Consider the following 21,485-nt stretch of genomic DNA (forward strand, 5'->3'; position numbering starts at 1 on the left):
CTGCCAGCATAATTAATTTCCTGAACCATATTTCAAGCAAAATAATTGACTATATAGCGATGTCGAGCTAACTGCGTCCGGCAGATCCGTAAATTCCCTAGTGTACAGTGAAAGTCGCAGCAGCCAAGAAAGCCAAGTTTTGTTACGCTTTATCAATAACACTGACAATTAATCATCTTCTGTAGATGTAATATCTGTCGTACTGACTCCTTCATGCACGTACTAACTCCTACACCTATATTGACTAGATTATCGAAAGGGTGAATTTGAATTTGAACGGTGGTAAAAGGTCTTGCCGGGGTAATAAACAGTTGTAATACACTGATCCCTCGATTGAACTCATTGAAGACCAGTCAATTAGCCTTTCTCGCGATGACGTTTTGGGGTACTTTCAATTTTCTGAAATGGGTTTAAAAATTATGTTTAAACATCAAAAGCAATTTCTCTAGAATAAACAGACCATTTCAAGAATAAATTCAGCCTAAAACTAAAGACAGTCGCCGTTACCAAGTCTTACGCTCACGGTTTTTGAAAAAAGTACCCCCAAAAATGGCAGCATATTCGTCATCGTGAGAAAGGCTAATCCGTCTTCACAGCGAGCGCGCGAGGCGATTTTAACGTGGGATACACGCGCGTTTAGTTTTGATCTAGACACATTAATATCCTGTGGCCCAGAGAGTGTGCCTGTGCTGATAGTAGATGAGAGTTGGAATGTAGCGCAGTGAGATGGGTAATAACTTGAATAAGCCCAGCTCAGCCACAGTAGAAAATGAACCACATGCTAAAGCAACAATACCAGGTCAAACCAACAGTAATACAAATCAAACACTAGATGAATTATGGTCAAAAAAGGATGGTGAATTACCACGTCTTGTGACCGCTGTTGTTGTTGGTGTGGGCAATCGTGGACAAAATTATGCAAACTTTGCTCTGGATTTTCCATCTCGCCTCAACATTGTTGGAGTTGCTGAGCCAGAGAAACACAGAAGAGAAAAAATACAGCGGCTCCATGGCATTCCAGATGAGCGCGCACTAGATGACTGGAGTAAATTAGCAATATTGGATAAAATAGCTGATTTTGCTATCATTACAACTCAAGATAATATGCATAAAGACCCAGCCATTGCGTTTGCTAATAAAGGATATCATTTGCTACTGGAGAAGCCAATGGCAGTCGAAGAAGAAGATTGTGAGGAGATTGCAGATGCTTGTGAGAGAAACAATGTCATGGCTGCTGTGGGACATGTCATGAGGTATAATTTTGTATTTCACTTTTTTTTTTATCTAGCTTGTATATTTCAACAAACAGCTGAAGCATATTGAGCTTGTCACAATAGCCTTCTTGTTCCAAAGATTTTCCACCTGCCTTTAAATTGCCCCTGCCTCTTCCCAATTCTTAATAGAAAAATTCAAAGAGCTAACATTTAGATAAATATACCTCATAATACCTGTAAGTTAATTTAAACCTCTTCATAAAGCATTTGACTGCTCCAAAAGCACTTGATGCCATAAAAAATTTGCTTGACATACATATAAGTTGCAACTTGTTCTGCAATTCATATATATAAATATTGCATTAATATTAAATCACCAATTAGTGTATAAAATATTTGTCAGTACAGAACCAATTAATTTTTTGCGAACATAACCTACCTTTGGGTGGCCGGAAAACAGTTCCAGAATGACACAATTATGGCAGGGTGAAGTGGTGGTAAAAACTATATATTATTTATACTAAAACCTTGAGTTATATTGTATATTATATACTTAATGCTAAAATGGGGTTAGGGAATGAGAGTAAGATATCCAGCCCAACCATTTCCAAAATTTGCTAACAGTTTAGTAAATTCTGAAAGTAAAAATGGTATTTGTTCATGGTGAAGTCAGTTTTCAGTTTCATTTAGTCATTGGGGACCAATCTATAGATGGTTATATAAATGTCTACAGCTTAGTGGCTTAATCTATATTTCCCAATGAAATTGTTCCTAACAGCAAATTTAACCATAGACCTATATAGAACAAACCTACCTCAAGTATACAATATTACATTTCAACATTAGTAGAGGTAATAGAGAATCCCCTACAAATATGCAGTTTCCTGGGTTTTGTTGAGAGGAAAACAAGATTCTTTCTTTGCGCAAATTTAGTTCATACAAGTTTTAAAAAATATCTTGGCAATTAAAGTTTACCTCCAACTGATCTGAAATAACCACATTATAACCACAAAATATGTACCAAATGCCATTAAGTCAAACCAAATGCCATTTTCCCTTTTTCCCCACATACTTGCAGTGATATATATGAAAGGCAAGATATTTAATTTTTAGTACCGGTATACACACAATTAACAATGGTAATAGAATATAGGAGTGCGATTAATGGCAAAATCATAGTGGTTAAGTGGTTAACCACTCAACTTCCCACAATTAATACAGACTGTAATACACAATACTTGTGTAATTTAATGGGCAGTACGAAATTTAATTTGTTCTATTACTTATTGGACATGTTTAATATATAATCAAAATATACAATTTATTGAACTTCAATATAATTATTACATTTTTATAAAAACAATTTAATACTTGGTGAATAGTGCAATTTCAGTTACTAAAATTTATCATACATGTCAGTTAACTTCCACAATTCATATTTTGTATTCTTCAATCATGGATAAATATACACTTAATTGTGAGTAGTTCAAAAGCTGACTACATTTTATAATTCTGGGGGCTCACAGCATGGACCTGCTAACCCACCTAGAGACTGTATAAAACTACATTTAGCCCAGTTTTTAAATCATAATCAACCACTTTAGTTTAATTAATTCCAAAAAGACAAACCCAGATCCTTATCAAAATTTTGAATATCGTTTTTTTATAGAGGAGTGCTCACACACTTTTATTTTTCATTAGATGATGATAAAAAGAAATGTTTAAGTGAAATGCCATTGTTTGAATTGCAATTACAACTTTTTTTTTCAAAAAATGAAAACTTCCCAGCCATGTTTGCTGTTTTTAGTGGCATTTTTCGAGGAAATAACTGATATATGATACGTCAAAATTTGTTTACCTGGTTTTAACATACTGGGGAAGGTTGTTTGTACGGCATTTAGCTTAGTGGATGAGGAAAAAATGAAAAACAAAAATGTCTATTTATTGAACGATTGAGCTGAAATATTTCGATGTAAATAGTTTAGTTGTCAAGGTCAATAGAAAAACATATTTAAAAATTCATAAGATGCAGGTTCACCATTCACAAGACGTATGAGAGTATTTTTAAACTTTGGCTTTTTCCAAAGTGCAATTTCAACTCCTCTTTGGGATTAACTGCATTCACCTAAATCAACCAATCAGAGTTTAGTGGTAGTTGAGTGACTTGTGTGACCAATCAGAGTTAAGTGAAATATAAACCAAGCGTATAGTATAGTGTACATGTAACTTTCAGAACGTATATATTAACTACACTACTCTAACTGGTTAAACACCTACACCTTATATATTGAGATTTATAATACAATAAATAATCACCCTTTAAATTTGCGGGGTTTTTATATTCGACATTTTGCATCCTCGTTATTATCTAATGATTAAAAATGGATTTCTAGCTAGAAATTTGTATAAAAATGCATACATTTCTCGCTGGTGTACTGATTTACATCATTTATCATATAATATGTCATATTCATTCACATTGTCAATTTCAATAGCTGATAATTAAGCTACAGCAATCTTTTCATTAAATTGTTCTGATGATGACAGGATTTTAGGAAAAATATGTTTGGAAAGATAGGTTTAATGAGAAATCGGCTCATTTTGGAACAACTGATTTTAATATCTTGGGAGTTCATTTAATAGTAACTTAGCTGTCAGACAGTTACAATAACTTTGTAAGTACTCGATGACAAAGATTTTGTGTTTAATAGATACGCACCACCATGTGTTAAAATTCGGGAAATTATTGCCAGTGGAATGCTGGGAGAAATTGTTACAATTAACCACAACGAGAATATTTTATACTGGCACTTTGCCCACAGTTTTGTTCGAGGAAACTGGCGTAATACTGAGAGCAGTACATTCTCTTTGATGGCGAAGTGTTGCCACGATATAGATCTGATTATGTACTGGATGGGTGATCGCAAGTGTACAAATATCCAGTCTTTTGGAAATGTTTACCACTTTAAAGAATCCCAGAAACCTGAAGGTGCTGCATCAAGATGTCTTGAATGTCCAGTTGAGAAAGATTGTCCATATTCTGTACAGAAGATATATTTACAAGGTTTTAATGATTCTCCAACATGGCCAATGTCAGTGGTTTGTGATGTAGAAGATCATCCTGGAGGTTATGCAACGGCTTTGAGGGAAGCATTGGAAACAGGTACACCAATTTTCACAATAAAGAAAAGGATTTTAGAAGTTATTTCTTTATTTTTCACTTTTTTTCGGAATCTGTTACACAAAAAGGAAAGATTTTTTGTTTATAAATGTATAAATAAAAATTATGAAGGAAATGATAATTCAGTTTTGTCGAAGATCTGGCTTCCGATTGGTTGATTTTTATACCCAGATTGTATTGACATGATCTTTATCTATGCAGGTCCATATGGTCGCTGTGTTTATTCCTGTGATAATGACGTTTGCGACCACCAAATGGTGAATATGGAGTTTGACAGTGGTGCAACAGCTGTGATGACCATGAATGCTTTCACCAGTGACATGAGACGTGAGACAAGAGTATGTGGTAGCCATGGTGAGTTGCGCTGGGATGGAAGCTCACATCGTGCCATTCAGGTGGTCTTGTTTGCGACAGAAGAAAAGAATGAAATATTTCCAGATCAAGTTGCACCTCAGTGTCGTATCAGAGGACATGGTGGTGCTGATTTCTTTCTTATGAATGCTGTAACTAAAGCCATTGCTCATAATGACCCTTCTCTACTCTCGTCCAATGTGACACAATCACTCAGATCTCATAAACTTGTCTTTGCTGCTGAAAAATCGCGGCTGAATAAAACAATCGAGACCATGTAACACTATAATACTGCGTACATACATAATATTAATAATCAAGGCAAATGTTTCTCGACTCTGGTTGATTACAGTGCAGTTAAACCCAAGTAGCAGTGCAATTATGTGTAACGACAGTGCAATTTTTTTTGGTTACAAGTTTTTATAATTGACGCTTTTATTATGTCTCCGTTTTCTTATGGAATTGAAATGTGGGGTTCCACACTTGGGAAGAAATACCAAGAACGGATTGATCAATTTCTAAGGCGAGCATATACAAACATGGTACACAACAAAATGTGTCCAAATAATTGATGTGATCGAGGAAAAGGACAAGATTCTATTTCATAAAATATGTAGAGACCTGGATAACCCAAATTATTTCCACCTAAAAGGAAAAAACTGTAAAGGGAACGAGAACATTTTAGCTGATAAATTTCCACAAGATATTCGTTCGTTCTCGTGCTACGTTGAAAGTCATCTATTAAGCTTCTGGCTACGGCTCTGCCTTTTTCGGTTTTTTCTTGTGTGAATACATTAAACATTTAACGTGCTATTTACCCAACAATGTAGATAAACTGTTCCCCATAGAGTGCTTACATAAGATAGTCTTTGAAGTCGACAATATCCATTGTGATTTCAAGGGCTTGTCAGATAAGAATTCAAAAGAATGTGTAATTGACCGTTCAGCCAATTTTGTGTGCATGCACCTTGTATAACATGATAGATATGTTGTAATACATTGATGATTCTAAATTAAAGTGTTCGCGTACTAAATAACACCAAACGGAGGTTATATGCATGCATGTAGCGTTATTTTGTACACAACAAATCTCTGTGTATACAATGTTTATGTTTACTTCCAAGTGGTTCGCATTTATTTGTAGCTTTCTCATTCCGTTATGTTTGGGGAATTTACATCGCGAATGGGAAGCCGAAGGTAGGCTGTTGAGATATCGATATTTGGTTTAGGACAGTTTAGGATAGAACTAATTCGAGTATAATATATATGTGCTTTCTAACAAATAAAGTCGAAACGTTATATCAGTTTAATTCGTCGCCAAACGCAGTCTGCTATGGTCTAAATGTGCGTGATTGTTGATATCTAAAGACTAAACAATGGAATTCGCGGCCCAGCAGTGCCGAAAACCTGCAAGAGTCGACTTTTTTTTTAAATAGTTAAGGATGAAATAATAGATTTAAAGTACACTATATTTATCAAGGGCTAGGTAATATTTCGGAGAGCCTGAACATTTAATTAGAGCTATGACTTTTGTAAACGGATTATTCAAATAATAACAAAAGTCAACAATTAAGCATATAGTAACATTGCAACTGCATACCGTAACAATTATAGAATGAACTCAATGTTGTTTAAAGCCTTGGTCAAACGGTCACATCATTTTGTGTTAAATCGTCCAACAGTGTTGCAACAGGCTTGGCAACATAATTTATATGCGTGTTAAAGATGGCGAAGTTGGTACGGTTTAACCAGTTTACTATACAACTCGCAACAAATGACAACCACATTGCATGACGTTGGGACTAAATACCAAGGCTAGCGCTCAGTGGCGTAGCCAGCGCGACAATTTAGTCATGCTATGCTAATATTTGGTGTTCATTGAGTACCGTTTTGGGGCTGAAAATAGAAGTGGATAGGTAGGCGATGTACTGAATTATAAAATTATTTACTCTATTATATTGTCATTTTCTGCATAGTTTTTAGGATGTGATTAGAGTTTTTCATGTAAATATAGCCGCTATTTAAGTTAGATGACAAAGGCAAACCTCTTGGCACGAGTATTAAACGATTCTTCCGTGGCGTTAATGATATTAGGGAGGTTAAGATGTACTTCCACTGTCAGTACCGTTACTAAAATACATGACGTATTACTATTTTAAAGCGTTAAGTGTGCGAAAATACCATTTAGCTATTCAATCATCATTTCATATGCATATTGTTTGCTGTGATTTATTCGGTGCACAATAGACTATTCTGTATTTCTGTTGTCTCCCGTTGTCGGTAGCTATATTCTTGTTCGTTTTTGCCGAACGAGCATAAAATTCTTTGACTACATAAGTAATTAACATTTGTGCATATTCTGCGGGGAAAGTTATCTAATTAAGCTTTTTTTGTTTTTTTCTTGTGTGAAACATTAAACATGCAGACGTCGAACCTGTTTTTTACCAAACAACATAGATGAACTGTACCCCATGGAGTGTTTACGTAAGACTAGTCTTTGAAATCGACCATAACTATTGTGATTTGTCATTGTCAGATGAATTCAAAAGAATATAGTAATATATAATTAAACGCTCAGCCAATTTTGTGTGCACCTTGTATAACATAATAAATATGTTGTAATACACTGATGTTTCCAAATTAAAGTCTTCGCGTACTAAATAACACCAAACGGAGGTTATTTGTAGCGTTATTTTGTACACAACAAACCTCTGTGAAAACAATGTTTATGTTTACTTCCAAGTGGTTCGCATTTATTTGTAGTTTTCTCATTCCGTTATGTTTGGGGAATTTACATCGTGAATGGGAAGCCGAAGGTAGGCTGTTGAGATATCGATATTTGGTTTAGGATAGTGCTTGCATATCTATAGGAATGTATTTGGACTAATTCGAATACCACATGTGCATGCTTTCTAACAAATCGTAGTAAAGTCTAAACGTTATATTTTCTTTCGTCGCTAAATACAGTCTGCTATACATGTGTTTTTGTGCATGACTGTTTATCTATGCAATGGAATTCGGCTCCGCTGTGCCCAAAGCCTGCAAGAGTCGAGATTTTTTAATATAGCTTAGGATTAAATGATAGATTTGAAGTAATTATTCGAATAATAATAAGAAAAGGCAACAATTAAGCATAATAATCATGCATAAGACTCAGGTGTATATGAAATAAATATTGTGATCATGCTACTCTGAGTCACCAACCGGTGACTTAGCTTGACCACCGTGGGAAACGAACCCGCGACGGAAACGAACATACGACTGCATACTGTGATACGAGGAACACACGAACGTATACGAGTAAAAGACGACTAATAACAAACGATTGCGTACGAAGTAACAGACGATTACATACAAGCAAAAAGGACGGGGCTATCTTTAAAAGGGGGGAATCGGGGAACTCGGGAGCAGGAGAACTGGGGAATGGAGGAACTGGGGAGTGGGAGGAATGGGGAAGAGAGGAATGGAGGAACTGCGGAGTGGGAGAACTGGGTAACGGGGGGGGTGGAGAGCAGGGGGATGGAGGAACTGGGGAGCAGGGGAGATGGGGAGCGATGGATAGAAACAGGAGAACAGAGGAACAAGAGAATGAGGGAACCAGGGATGGGGAGTGGGGAGAAAAGGAGAATTCCTCTGTGACTCTGATCCCCAGTTCTCCTGCTACCCAGTTCTCCTGCTACCCAGCTCCCCCATTCTCCTGTGGCTCTGTTCCCCTGTTCTCCTACTCCCCAGTTCCTCCAAAGTAACGCACAAAAGTAACAAAACTGTAAATACTACAATTTATATTTATTTGGATCTTATCACAATTATACATGTGTATAATGTATTATATAAAACATAGGAAACATAGAAAGCAAAATGAAAATAATATACACAGAACAGCTAGTTTCTTGAGCAATGTTATTCCTATATAACATATTTTCTGTTGCATTTTCATTATATTTTGAATAGATATCACTATTCAATTAAAAATTTGCATGCCAACTAAAATAATGAACACACTAGCTTATTGTCTCCACATGATTTTAAAAGTCACACAACAATACCATTATGCTATTTATAGTTTTAATTTTTACTCAAAGGGATGTATATTATGCATTTTCACTTGGCATTATGCAAAATAATAACAATAATATTAAACTATTTTCATCCTTTTAAATGTAGAACAGATAGATATAAAAACAGTTTCTTTCATATTTTATTAGTCTTTTCCCAAGGCACTCAACCCTAGGTACCCCTCACTGTTCGAGTTAATGATCCCTACTTACTGGCTCACATGCCACACTATTATTTTGTATGTTATTCATATATACGACCGTATTTTCCCCATTTCATTGTAATTTTTAAGGAGTTTGAGAGCTCAGATATTTTTTATTCACTTAGGAGCTCTGAACAATTATGGAAGGCATTTCGTAGTTGGGTTCACTGCTCAATATTCAAGCTACCAAGCGCTTGGTTACATTGGTTTATCAATACGAGCAACAGAAGACACAAATGTGACCATATTTAACAACAAATCAGGTTCACCGATGAACGACACAATCTTTATAAGAGGAGGAGAAATACTGGAGAAGAAACTGCCAGTATCCTTGCGAATGGCGGGCACGAAGAAGCAAATGAACGGCATTGAGATTAAGTCGACGAGAAACATTTCTGTCGTATGTTTAGACCACTACTCCTCTTCAGCAGATGGCTACCTGGCACTACCAACAAACACCTTGGGGCTGGTTTACGTTGCTGCTTCCTATCCACCTTATACCTCTTACGCCCGTTCAAACCTTGCTATAATATCTGCTCACGACAAAAATGGTGTTCTTATTATACCCGCAAAAAATGTGGTAATAAATTATCATGGGCTCTCGTACGATAAAGGCTTATCGCTCTTTGTAACTTTGGAAAGGCTTGAAGCTCTTCATCTTTCCTGCACATCGGACATGTCTGGAACAATTATTATCGCAAGCAAACTAGTTGCTGTAGTATCTGGTGTCGACCGAGCGCTACCCTCTGGTTCCAAAACATCCCATGACTTGCTAGAATCATTTCTTTTACCCGTAACTCAGTGGGGAAAACAATACATATTGACAACTGTCGGATCACTAAATAAACAGCAAGGAGATATTTTCAGAATTTTTGCGTTTGAAAATAATACAGTTGTCGAAAATGCTTATAAGAGCGAGGTTTTGTTAACTGGCGCATATACAGAATTGAAGCTGGGACAAAACTTAACGTCTTTCGTGAAGTGTAATAAACCATGTCAAGTTATGCAATACATTAGAGGGGAAGCGATTGGCGGAAAATATGCAGACCCTTCAATGATTGTTCTCCCGTCAGAAAACCAGTTTCTTTCGTATTACCAAGCAGTACTTCCTAACAGCAGGCAATATCATGATTCAATCACTGTAATGATTCAAGGAATATACAAAGAAGGTCTATATATGAATGGCATAAAACTCAATGGCGTTCAGTGGAAGACTATTGAAGGAACGCAATATGTCTGGACTGTTGTTAACACAGCAGGCTCAAATACTGTGACTATCTTCCATTCTTCTTCCGCGGTGAAGTTTGGTCTTCTCGTCTATGGTTTTAATAGCGCTGTCTCGTACGCTTATCCCGGAGGTTTTGCTCTATCAAATATTGGTAAGTATGATAACAAGCGAGCCAATAATTATGTAAGTCGTGTATACTTATAGCATCAAATGTGGTATAACAACTGCCTATATAAAATAGATAAAACGCTTCTCGACGTTTCGACCTGAGGGCCTTCGTCCGAAGAGTTAGTATGAAAACAAATAGCGGAGAACACATGTTTTGTATGTGGGCAAGACACGTGATGAAAATGGTTAAAAAAATCAAACAACATTACGTTGCCAAAGAGACGCCCGATTGTGGGCTAACAATAGCCCGTAATGAGGAACGTCAGATCAGCAACGTTATTTGAAGATGCTACCTGGATATTTTCGGGTATATTTTTACTTTGATAATCATGTGCGATTATTTAAAAATATTGTTTCGTGCAAAAACTTATTATATTACCCATTCATCAGAAAAACCTATTCGTCCAAAAAAGTCGGTACATGAATCCCTTTCAGGTACAACTGGCCTCCAATACCGCAAAGCCATTATTCAATTGCTGAGATATTAGGTCGTTAAGAAGAACATATTTTAGTGAAATATGCATGGTTAACATTTTGGAGTTCCAATAGACATTTTTCATAATGACGTCAAACGCGGAAAGTCTGATCTCTCACGAAGTTTGATTAGCTCGATAGTTTTGTTGAGCGAATCAAATTCCGTGTATCATCAGACTTTCCGCGTTTGACGTCGTTATAAGAAAGGTCTATTGTGAACAGTGAGTTATACGCATTTCCTGCATGGTTTTCCTTACCTTGGAATTGAGGTGTCACATGATTTATAAGTATGCAAGGATCAATCCACTGTCTCCTACTTTGGAACAAGACAATGATAAAAATTTCCAATTTGATATTTATCCATTATCAGATGAGAGTTAGTGATTTATTATGAAAAATGCTGTACCCGTGCATCATGCCCGTGTTAATTATATATTTCCTGAAACCTTAGAAACATTTCTTCTATCAAAGAGTATAGTTTTATTAAGTCATCGAAAGATTTTAACAATTTCCTGTTTCAGGTCAAAAACAAGCAAATCAACGTGCACCAAAAATCGTCAATTTTCGAGGTAAGTTGCATGTCAGTTATTCTTATGCATGCTATATTTAGAACAACTAACCTTCGTCTGTTCATTCCAGTAAGTGTTTCGTCATGATCTGATCACTTGAGTTCCATAGCTCGCCAAATCAACACCTTGTCAATTAATAAATCATACAGGCAACATACCCAATATGTTTCATCCAATTTATTATTGATTCGTCAGAAAAAGGTTCATTTCTAATATCTAGACAAAGTGACAAACTACGGAATGGAGTTTGTTGTAGGATTTACATCGTTGTATCGGTCCAAGAGTGGTGGTCAAATTGGAATAGCTATTGTGGCCCATTTTGATACGAACATTACCATTAAAACAGAATCCGTGACTAAATCATTGAACGTAACTTTTCATATGAAAGAAGGAGAATTTTTAAAATATAATCTGCCGTTGTCTCTTCGAATGAATGGAAAACAAAGAAATGGCGTGTTGGTTTCATCAACAGAGAACATTTCAGTAACGTGTTTAGACTACCGGTACAGTTCCTATGGTGGTGATGGATATTTAGCGTTACCAACCTACGCACTGGGCATCATTTACGTTGTTGCTTCATATAAACCATACGACTATTATTCACGAGCAAAGATCGGCATTGTAGCTGCACACGACCGAACAAACGTTTTATTTAAGTTGAATAAGAACGCGGTTATTGCATACAATGGTATCTCATATAATTATGGCAGTCCTTTTCATATTTCTTTGAGTAAACTACAATCTGTTCAATTAGAGAGTGTATCAGACGTATCCGGATCTATGATATTCGCTTCTAAACCAATAACTGTTATCTCCAGCGTTGACTTAAAAAGACCTGGTTCTGGAAACTCTGATAAATTAGCGACATTGCTTTTACCAGTCACCCAGTGGGGAAAACAATATATATTAACAACTGTCGGATCAATGAGTCATCATAAAGGAGATATTTTTAGAGTTTTTGCATTTGAAAACAATACAGTTGTTAAAAATGCATACGGGAGCAAACTCTTGTCTCCTGGTACATACACAGAACTGATATTGGATAAAAATCTAACGTCGTTTATTAACTGCAGTAAACGTTGTCAAGTCGTACAATACATTATTGGGAAAACCATTGGTGGAAGATATGCTGACCCTTCAATGATAGTGCTTCCTTCGATTAAACAGTTTTTACCATATTATCGTGTTATGGCAAGTTATGCTTCAACTTACTTCAGTTCAGTGACAATTACGATTGAGAAACGTTATACGAACGGTTTGTATTTTGATGAAGTTCAAATGTCTAATTTAACCTGGTTGAAAGTAACGGGGACAAATTACGTTTGGACAGTGGTTGGTATGGCTGGAACAAAAGTTGCTACAGTTTATCATTCTTCACCGGCAGTAAAGTTTGGATTGTTGGTGTTTGGATGGTACTACTCTGATTCTTACGCTTACCCTGGCGGATTTGGCCTTCACCATTTTTATACGTCAGGTATAATTTGTAACTCTGTAATTTTTATAGTTTTAGAGGCAAATAATACTAAACTGGTCAGCTTTCACGATTCTTTGAATTGCAATTTTTTTTAATCGTATAATCGTTTCTCAATAATTATGGGGTATAACAACTGGCTATACAATAAACAAAAGACTTCTCGACGTTTCGACCTCGTCTAAATCTTCTAAAGAATAAACATAATTTCATTCTTTTTAGAACTTTTAATAATAATCGTGATTCAATCACTCAATATTTTGAAACATTTCTCTGTTTTAGGGCAAGAACAAGCGAATCAAATGGCATCCAAAACAGCCACTTTTACAGGTAAGATTCTGTGCTATTTCTTTCATACTATATGCTTCAAAACGTATCTTCGTTTCACCTCACGGGGTTTCTTTTAAGTAACTATTTTCCAACAATATCTTTCCTCTTTACCTTATAGCCTAAGTTTGCTCGTTCTAAAATACACGGTTAAATCAGGCAACTCACACACTAATTTTCATCCAATTTATTATTGCTTCGTTAGCAACAGATTTGATTTTTTATGTTTAAGACAAAGTGACAAACTACGGAATGGAGTTTGTTGTAGGATTTACATCGTTGTATCGGTCCAAGAGTGGTGGTCAAATTGGAATAGCTATTGTGGCCCATTTTGATACGAATTACCATTAAAACAGAATCCGTGACTAAATCATTGAACGTAACTTTTCATATGAAAGAAGGAGAATTTTAAAATATAATCTGCCGTTGTCTCTTCGAATGAATGGAAAACAAAGAAATGGCGTGTTGGTTTCATCACAGAGAACATTTCAGTAACGTGTTAGACTACCGGTACAGTTCCTATGGTGGTGATGGATATTTAGCGTTACCAACCTACGCACTGGCATCATTACGTTGTAGCTTCATATAAACCATACGACATTATTCACGAGCAAAGATCGGCATGTAGCTGCACACGACCGAACAAACGTTTTATTTAAGTTGAATAAGAACGCGGTTATTGCATACAATGGTATCTCATATAATTATGGCAGTCCTTTTCAATATTCTTTGAGTAAACTACAATCTGTTCAATTAGAGAGTGTATCAGACTTATCCGGATCTATGATATTCGCTTCTAAACCAAATAACCTGTTATCTCCAGCGTTGACTTAGGAAGACCTGGTTCTGGAAACTCTGATAAATTAGCGACATTGCTTTTACCAGTCACCCAGTGGGGAAAACAATATATATTAACAACTGTCGGATCAATGAGTCATCATAAAGGAGATATTTTTAGAGTTTTTGCATATGAAAACAATACAGTTGTTAAAAATGCATACGGCAGTAAAGTCTTGTCTCCTGGTACATACACAGAACTGATATTGGATAAAAATCTAACGTCGTTTATTAACTGCAGTAAACGTTGTCAAGTCGTACAATACATTATTGGGAAAACCATTGGTGGAAGATATGCTGACCCTTCAATGATAGTGCTTCCTTCGATTAAACAGTTTTTACCATATTATCGTGTTATGGCAAGTTATGCTTCAACTTACTTCAGTTCAGTGACAATTACGATTGAGAAACGTTATACGAACGGTTTGTATTTTGATGAAGTTCAAATGTCTAATTTAACCTGGTTGAAAGTAACGGGGACAAATTACGTTTGGACAGTGGTTGGTATGGCTGGAACAAAAGTTGCTACAGTTTATCATTCTTCACCGGCAGTAAAGTTTGGATTGTTGGTGTTTGGCTGGTACTACTCTGATTCTACGCGTACCCTGGCGGATTTGCACTTGATCAATATAATAAAAGTAGGTGATAACTCCGGCATTTCCTCGAATACACACCCAGGCTTTTATCATTATTTACAAAATAATACTTTTAAGCAAAATATCAGGTTGCGTATTACCAAGTTTTTAATAGTTGGAGATGTCACAATAAACTCTTCAGCTATCACGCCACTTTGAATTTCTTCTAATAATCCTGAATTGTTCCTTCGGCTGTCGACTTTTCACTGCAAAATTTTGTAAATTGAGACCCAGTATTAAACTGACAACTATGTTAATTTTTAAGCCATGTATTGAGGTTAATTTGTAGTTTATCAAATGAAATTTTCTTATCAAGAATATTCATTGGTGAATTCACAGTCCTTGCATGCATTCTCGTCTACTCCTCTGGGACTTTTGAAACATTTCATTCTTCATAGAACTTTGAAAAAAAATGGTAATTCAGTCATTCAAATATTTTAACGCTTTCCTCTGTTTTAGGGCAAGAACAAGCGCATAAAGTGGCATCGAAAATGGCGACTTTTCGAGGTAAGATTCTGTGTTATTTCTTTTATACTTACTATCCTTACAAAACCTATTTTCGTTTTAATATCTCTCACTTGGCCTTATAAGCTAAGTTCGCACGTGTTCTAAAAATACTCTGTTAAATCAGACATCCAATATTTTCATGCAATTTATTATTGCTTCGTTAGAAACAAATTTGATTTTTAATGTTTTAGACAAACTGACAAACTACGGGAATGAGTTTGTTGTGGGATTTACATCGTTATATCGGTCCGCGAGTGGTGGTCAAATTGGAATAGCTATTGTGGCCCATTTTGATACGAACATTACCATTAAAACAGAATCCGTGACTAAATCATTGAACGTAACTTTTCATATGAAAGAAGGAGAATTTTTAAAATATAATCTGCCGTTGTCTCTTCGAATGAATGGAAAACAAAGTAATGGCGTGTTGGTTTCATCAACAAAGAACATTTCAGTAACGTGTTTAGACTACCGGTACAGTTCCTATGGCGGTGATGGATATTTAGCGTTACCAACCTACGCACTGGGCATCATTTACGTTGTTGCTTCATATCAACCATACGATTATTATTCTCGAGCTAAAATTGGCATTGTAGCTTCACACGAGCGAACAAACGTTTTATTTAAGTTGAATAAGAACGCGGTTATTGTATACAATGGTATCTCATATAATTACGGCAGTCCTTTTCATATTTCTTTGAGTAAACTACAAACTGTTCAATTAGAGAGTCGGTCAGACTTATCCGGATCTATGATATTCGCTTCTAAACCAATAACTGTTATCTCCACCGTTGACTTAGGAAGACCTGGTTCTGGAAACTCTGATAAATTAGCGACATTGCTTTTACCAGTCACCCAGTGGGGAAAACAATATATATTAACAACTGTCGGATCAATGAGTCATCAAAAAGGAGATATTTTTAGAGTTTTTGCATATGAAAACAATACAGTTGTTAAAAACGCATACGGGAGCCAACTCTTGTCTTCTGGTACATACACAGAACTGATATTGGATAAAAATCTAACGTCGTTTATTAACTGCAGTAAACGTTGTCAAGTCGTACAATACATTATTGGGAAAACCATTGGTGGAAGATATGCTGACCCTTCAATGATAGTGCTTCCTTCGATTAAACAGTATTTACCATATTATCGTGTTATGGCAAGTTATGCTTCAACTTACTTCAGTTCAGTAACAATTACGATTGAGAAACGTTATACGAACGGTTTGTATTTTGATGAAGTTCAAATGTCTAATTTAACCTGGTTGAAAGTAACGGGGACAAATTACGTTTGGGCAGTGGTTGGTATGGCTGGAACAAAAGTTGCTACAGTTTATCATTCTTCACCGGCAGTAAAGTTTGGATTGTTGGTGTTTGGATGGTACTACTCTGATTCTTACGCTTACCCTGGCGGATTTGGCCTTCACCATTTTTATACGTCAGGTATAATTTGTAACTCTGTAATTTTTATAGTTTTAGAGGCAAATAATACTAAACTGGTCAGCTTTCACGATTCTTTGAATTGCAATTTTTTTTAATCGTATAATCGTTTCTCAATAATTATGGGGTATAACAACTGGCTATACAATAAACAAAAGACTTCTCGACGTTTCGACCTCGTCTAAATCTTCTAAAGAATAAACATAATTTCATTCTTTTTAGAACTTTTAATAATAATCGTGATTCAATCACTCAAATATTTTGAAACATTTCTCTGTTTAGGGCAAGAACAAGCGAATCAAATGGCATCCAAAACAGCCACTTTTACAGGTAAGATTCTGTGCTATTTCTTTCATACTATATGCTTCAAAACGTATCTTCGTTTCACCTCACGGGGTTTCTTTTAAGTAACTATTTTCCAACAATATCTTTCCTCTTTACCTTATAGCCTAAGTTTGCTCGTTCTAAAAATACACGGTTAAATCAGGCAACTCACACACTAATTTTCATCCAATTTATTATTGCTTCGTTAGCAACAGATTTGATTTTTATGTTTAAGACAAAGTGACAAACTACGGAATGGAGTTTGTTGTAGGATTTACATCGTTGTATCGGTCCAAGAGTGGTGGTCAAATTGGAATAGCTATTGTGGCCCATTTTGATACGAACATTACCATTAAAACAGAATCCGTGACTAAATCATTGAACGTAACTTTTCATATGAAAGAAGGAGAATTTTTAAAATATAATCTGCCGTTGTCTCTTCGAATGAATGGAAAACAAAGAAATGGCGTGTTGGTTTCATCAACAGAGAAATTTCAGTAACGTGTTTAGACTACCGGTACAGTTCCTATGGTGGTGATGGATATTTAGCGTTACCAACCTACGCACTGGGCATCATTTACGTTGTAGCTTCATATAAACCATACGACTATTATTCACGAGCAAAGATCGGCATTGTAGCTGCACACGACCGAACAAACGTTTTATTTAAGTTGAATAAGAACGCGGTTATTGCATACAATGGTATCTCATATAATTATGGCAGTCCTTTTCATATTTCTTTGAGTAAACTACAATCTGTTCAATTAGAGAGTGTATCAGACTTATCCGGATCTATGATATTCGCTTCTAAACCAATAACTGTTATCTCCAGCGTTGACTTAGGAAGACCTGGTTCTGGAAACTCTGATAAATTAGCGACATTGCTTTTACCAGTCACCCAGTGGGGAAAACAATATATATTAACAACTGTCGGATCAATGAGTCATCATAAAGGAGATATTTTTAGAGTTTTTGCATATGAAAACAATACAGTTGTTAAAAATGCATACGGCAGTAAAGTCTTGTCTCCTGGTACATACACAGAACTGATATTGGATAAAAATCTAACGTCGTTTATTAACTGCAGTAAACGTTGTCAAGTCGTACAATACATTATTGGGAAAACCATTGGTGGAAGATATGCTGACCCTTCAATGATAGTGCTTCCTTCGATTAAACAGTTTTTACCATATTATCGTGTTGGCAAGTTATGCTTCAACTTACTTCAGTTCAGTGACAATTACGATTGAGAAACGTTATACGAACGGTTTGTATTTTGATGAAGTTCAAATGTCTAATTTAACCTGGTTGAAAGTAACGGGGACAAATTACGTTTGGACAGTGGTTGGTATGGCTGGAACAAAAGTTGCTATAGTTTATCATTCTTCACCGGCAGTAAAGTTTGGATTGTTGGTGTTTGGATGGTACTACTCTGATTCTTACGCGTACCCTGGCGGATTTGCACTTGATCAATATAATAAAAGTAGGTGATAACTCCGGCATTTCCTCGAATACACACCCAGGCTTTTATCATTATTTACAAAATAATACTTTTAAGCAAAATATCAGGTTGCGTATTACCAAGTTTTTAATAGTTGGAGATGTCACAATAAACTCTTCAGCTATCACGCCACTTTGAATTTCTTCTAATAATCCTGAATTGTTCCTTCGGCTGTCGACTTTTCACTGCAAAATTTTGTAAATTGAGACCCAGTATTAAACTGACAACTATGTTAATTTTTAAGCCATGTATTGAGGTTAATTTGTAGTTTATCAAATGAAATTTTCTTCAAGAATATTCATTGGTGAATTCACAGTCCTTGCATGCATTCTCGTCTACTCCTCTGGGACTTTTGAAACATTTCATTCTTCATAGAACTTTGAAAAAAAATGGTAATTCAGTCATTCAAATATTTCAACGCTTTCCTCTGTTTTAGGGCAAGAACAAGCGCATAAAGTGGCATCGAAAATGGCGACTTTTCGAGGTAAGATTCTGTGTTATTTCTTTTATACTTACTATCCTTACAAAACCTATTTTCGTTTTAATATCTCTCACTTGGCCTTATAAGCTAAGTTCGCACGTGTTCTAAAAAACTCTGTTAAATCAGACATCCAATATTTTCATGCAATTTATTATTGCTTCGTTAGAAACAAATTTGATTTTTAATGTTTTAGACAAACTGACAAACTACGGGAATGAGTTTGTTGTGGGATTTACATCGTTATATCGGTCCGCGAGTGGTGGTCAAATTGGAATAGCTATTGTGGCCCATTTTGATACGAACATTACCATTAAAACAGAATCCGTGACTAAATCATTGAACGTAACTTTTCATATGAAAGAAGGAGAATTTTTAAAATATAATCTGCCGTTGTCTCTTCGAATGAATGGAAAACAAAGTAATGGCGTGTTGGTTTCATCAACAAAGAACATTTCAGTAACGTGTTTAGACTACCGGTACAGTTCCTATGGCGGTGATGGATATTTAGCGTTACCAACCTACGCACTGGGCATCATTTACGTTGTTGCTTCATATCAACCATACGATTATTATTCTCGAGCTAAAATTGGCATTGTAGCTTCACACGAGCGAACAAACGTTTTATTTAAGTTGAATAAGAACGCGGTTATTGTATACAATGGTATCTCATATAATTACGGCAGTCCTTTTCATATTTCTTTGAGTAAACTACAAACTGTTCAATTAGAGAGTCGGTCAGACTTATCCGGATCTATGATATTCGCTTCTAAACCAATAACTGTTATCTCCACCGTTGACTTAGGAAGACCTGGTTCTGGAAACTCTGATAAAGCGACATTGCTTTTACCAGTCACCCAGTGGGGAAAACAATATATATTAACAACTGTCGGATCAATGAGTCATCAAAAAGGAGATATTTTTAGAGTTTTTGCATATGAAAACAATACAGTTGTTAAAAACGCATACGGGAGCCAACTCTTGTCTTCTGGTACATACACAGAACTGATATTGGATAAAAATCTAACGTCGTTTATTAACTGCAGTAAACGTTGTCAAGTCGTACAATACATTATTGGGAAAACCATTGGTGGAAGATATGCTGACCCTTCAATGATAGTGCTTCCTTCGATTAAACAGTATTTACCATATTATCGTGTTATGGCAAGTTATGCTTCAACTTACTTCAGTTCAGTAACAATTACGATTGAGAAACGTTATACGAACGGTTTGTATTTTGATGAAGTTCAAATGTCTAATTTAACCTGGTTGAAAGTAACGGGGACAAATTACGTTTGGGCAGTGGTTGGTATGGCTGGAACAAAAGTTGCTACAGTTTATCATTCTTCACCGGCAGTAAAGTTTGGATTGTTGGTGTTTGGATGGTACTACTCTGATTCTTACGCTTACCCTGGCGGATTTGGCCTTCACCATTTTTATACGTCAGGTATAATTTGTAACTCTGTAATTTTTATAGTTTTAGAGGCAAATACTAAACTGGTCAGCTTTCACGATTCTTTGAATTGCAATTTTTTTTAATCGTATAATCGTTTCTCAATAATTATGGGGTATAACAACTGGCTATACAATAAACAAAAGACTTCTCGACGTTTCGACCTCGTCTAAATCTTCTAAAGAATAAACATAATTTCATTCTTTTTAGAACTTTTAATAATAATCGTGATTCAATCACTCAAATATTTTGAAACATTTCTCTGTTTTAGGGCAAGAACAAGCGAATCAAATGGCATCCAAAACAGCCACTTTTACAGGTAAGATTCTGTGCTATTTCTTTCATACTATATGCTTCAAAACGTATCTTCGTTTCACCTCACGGGGTTTCTTTTAAGTAACTATTTTCCAACAATATCTTTCCTCTTTACCTTATAGCCTAAGTTTGCTCGTTCTAAAAATACACGGTTAAATCAGGCAACTCACACACTAATTTTCATCCAATTTATTATTGCTTCGTTAGCAACAGATTTGATTTTTATGTTTAAGACAAAGTGACAAACTACGGAATGGAGTTTGTTGTAGGATTTACATCGTTGTATCGGTCCAAGAGTGGTGGTCAAATTGGAATAGCTATTGTGGCCCATTTTGATACGAACATTACCATTAAAACAGAATCCGTGACTAAATCATTGAACGTAACTTTTCATATGAAAGAAGGAGAATTTTTAAAATATAATCTGCCGTTGTCTCTTCGAATGAATGGAAACAAAGAAATGGCGTGTTGGTTTCATCAACAGAGAACATTTCAGTAACGTGTTTAGACTACCGGTACAGTTCCTATGGTGGTGATGGATATTTAGCGTTACCAACCTACGCACTGGGCATCATTTACGTTGTAGCTTCATATAAACCATACGACTATTATTCACGAGCAAAGATCGGCATTGTACTGCACACGACCGAACAAACGTTTTTTTAAGTTGAATAAGAACGCAGTTATTGCATACAATGGTATCTCATATAATTATGGCAGTCCTTTTCATATTTCTTTGAGTAAACTACAAT

At 35.8% G+C, this 21,485-nt stretch overlaps 2 protein-coding genes across 2 annotated transcripts; both read left to right on the forward strand.

Annotated features, from left to right (window-relative positions):
- The first annotated feature begins 679 nt into the window (after window positions 1-679).
- LOC114532035 lies at window positions 680-13,592 on the forward strand. The gene is made up of 7 exons (XM_028553627.1): window positions 680-1,253; window positions 7,510-7,562; window positions 9,130-10,383; window positions 11,396-11,443; window positions 11,664-12,917; window positions 13,197-13,244; window positions 13,474-13,592. The coding sequence occupies exons 1-7, from the start codon at window positions 727-729 to the stop codon at window positions 13,590-13,592; spliced, it is 3,303 nt and encodes a 1,100-aa protein (XP_028409428.1). The 5' UTR covers window positions 680-726.
- Window positions 13,593-14,687: 1,095 nt separating this feature from the next.
- LOC114532036 lies at window positions 14,688-21,232 on the forward strand. Its single transcript, XM_028553628.1, has 11 exons — window positions 14,688-14,716; window positions 15,173-15,220; window positions 15,412-16,665; window positions 16,945-16,992; window positions 17,222-17,483; window positions 17,819-17,887; window positions 18,168-18,469; window positions 18,924-18,971; window positions 19,162-20,412; window positions 20,690-20,737; window positions 20,967-21,232. The coding sequence occupies exons 2-11, from the start codon at window positions 15,205-15,207 to the stop codon at window positions 21,230-21,232; spliced, it is 3,564 nt and encodes a 1,187-aa protein (XP_028409429.1). The 5' UTR covers window positions 14,688-14,716; window positions 15,173-15,204.
- Window positions 21,233-21,485: the final 253 nt, after the last annotated feature.

This window comes from Dendronephthya gigantea, unplaced genomic scaffold, assembly GCF_004324835.1.
Source record: "Dendronephthya gigantea isolate DGI-Jeju-01 unplaced genomic scaffold, DenGig_1.0 000077F, whole genome shotgun sequence".
Taxonomy (NCBI): Eukaryota; Metazoa; Cnidaria; class Anthozoa; order Malacalcyonacea; family Nephtheidae; genus Dendronephthya; species Dendronephthya gigantea.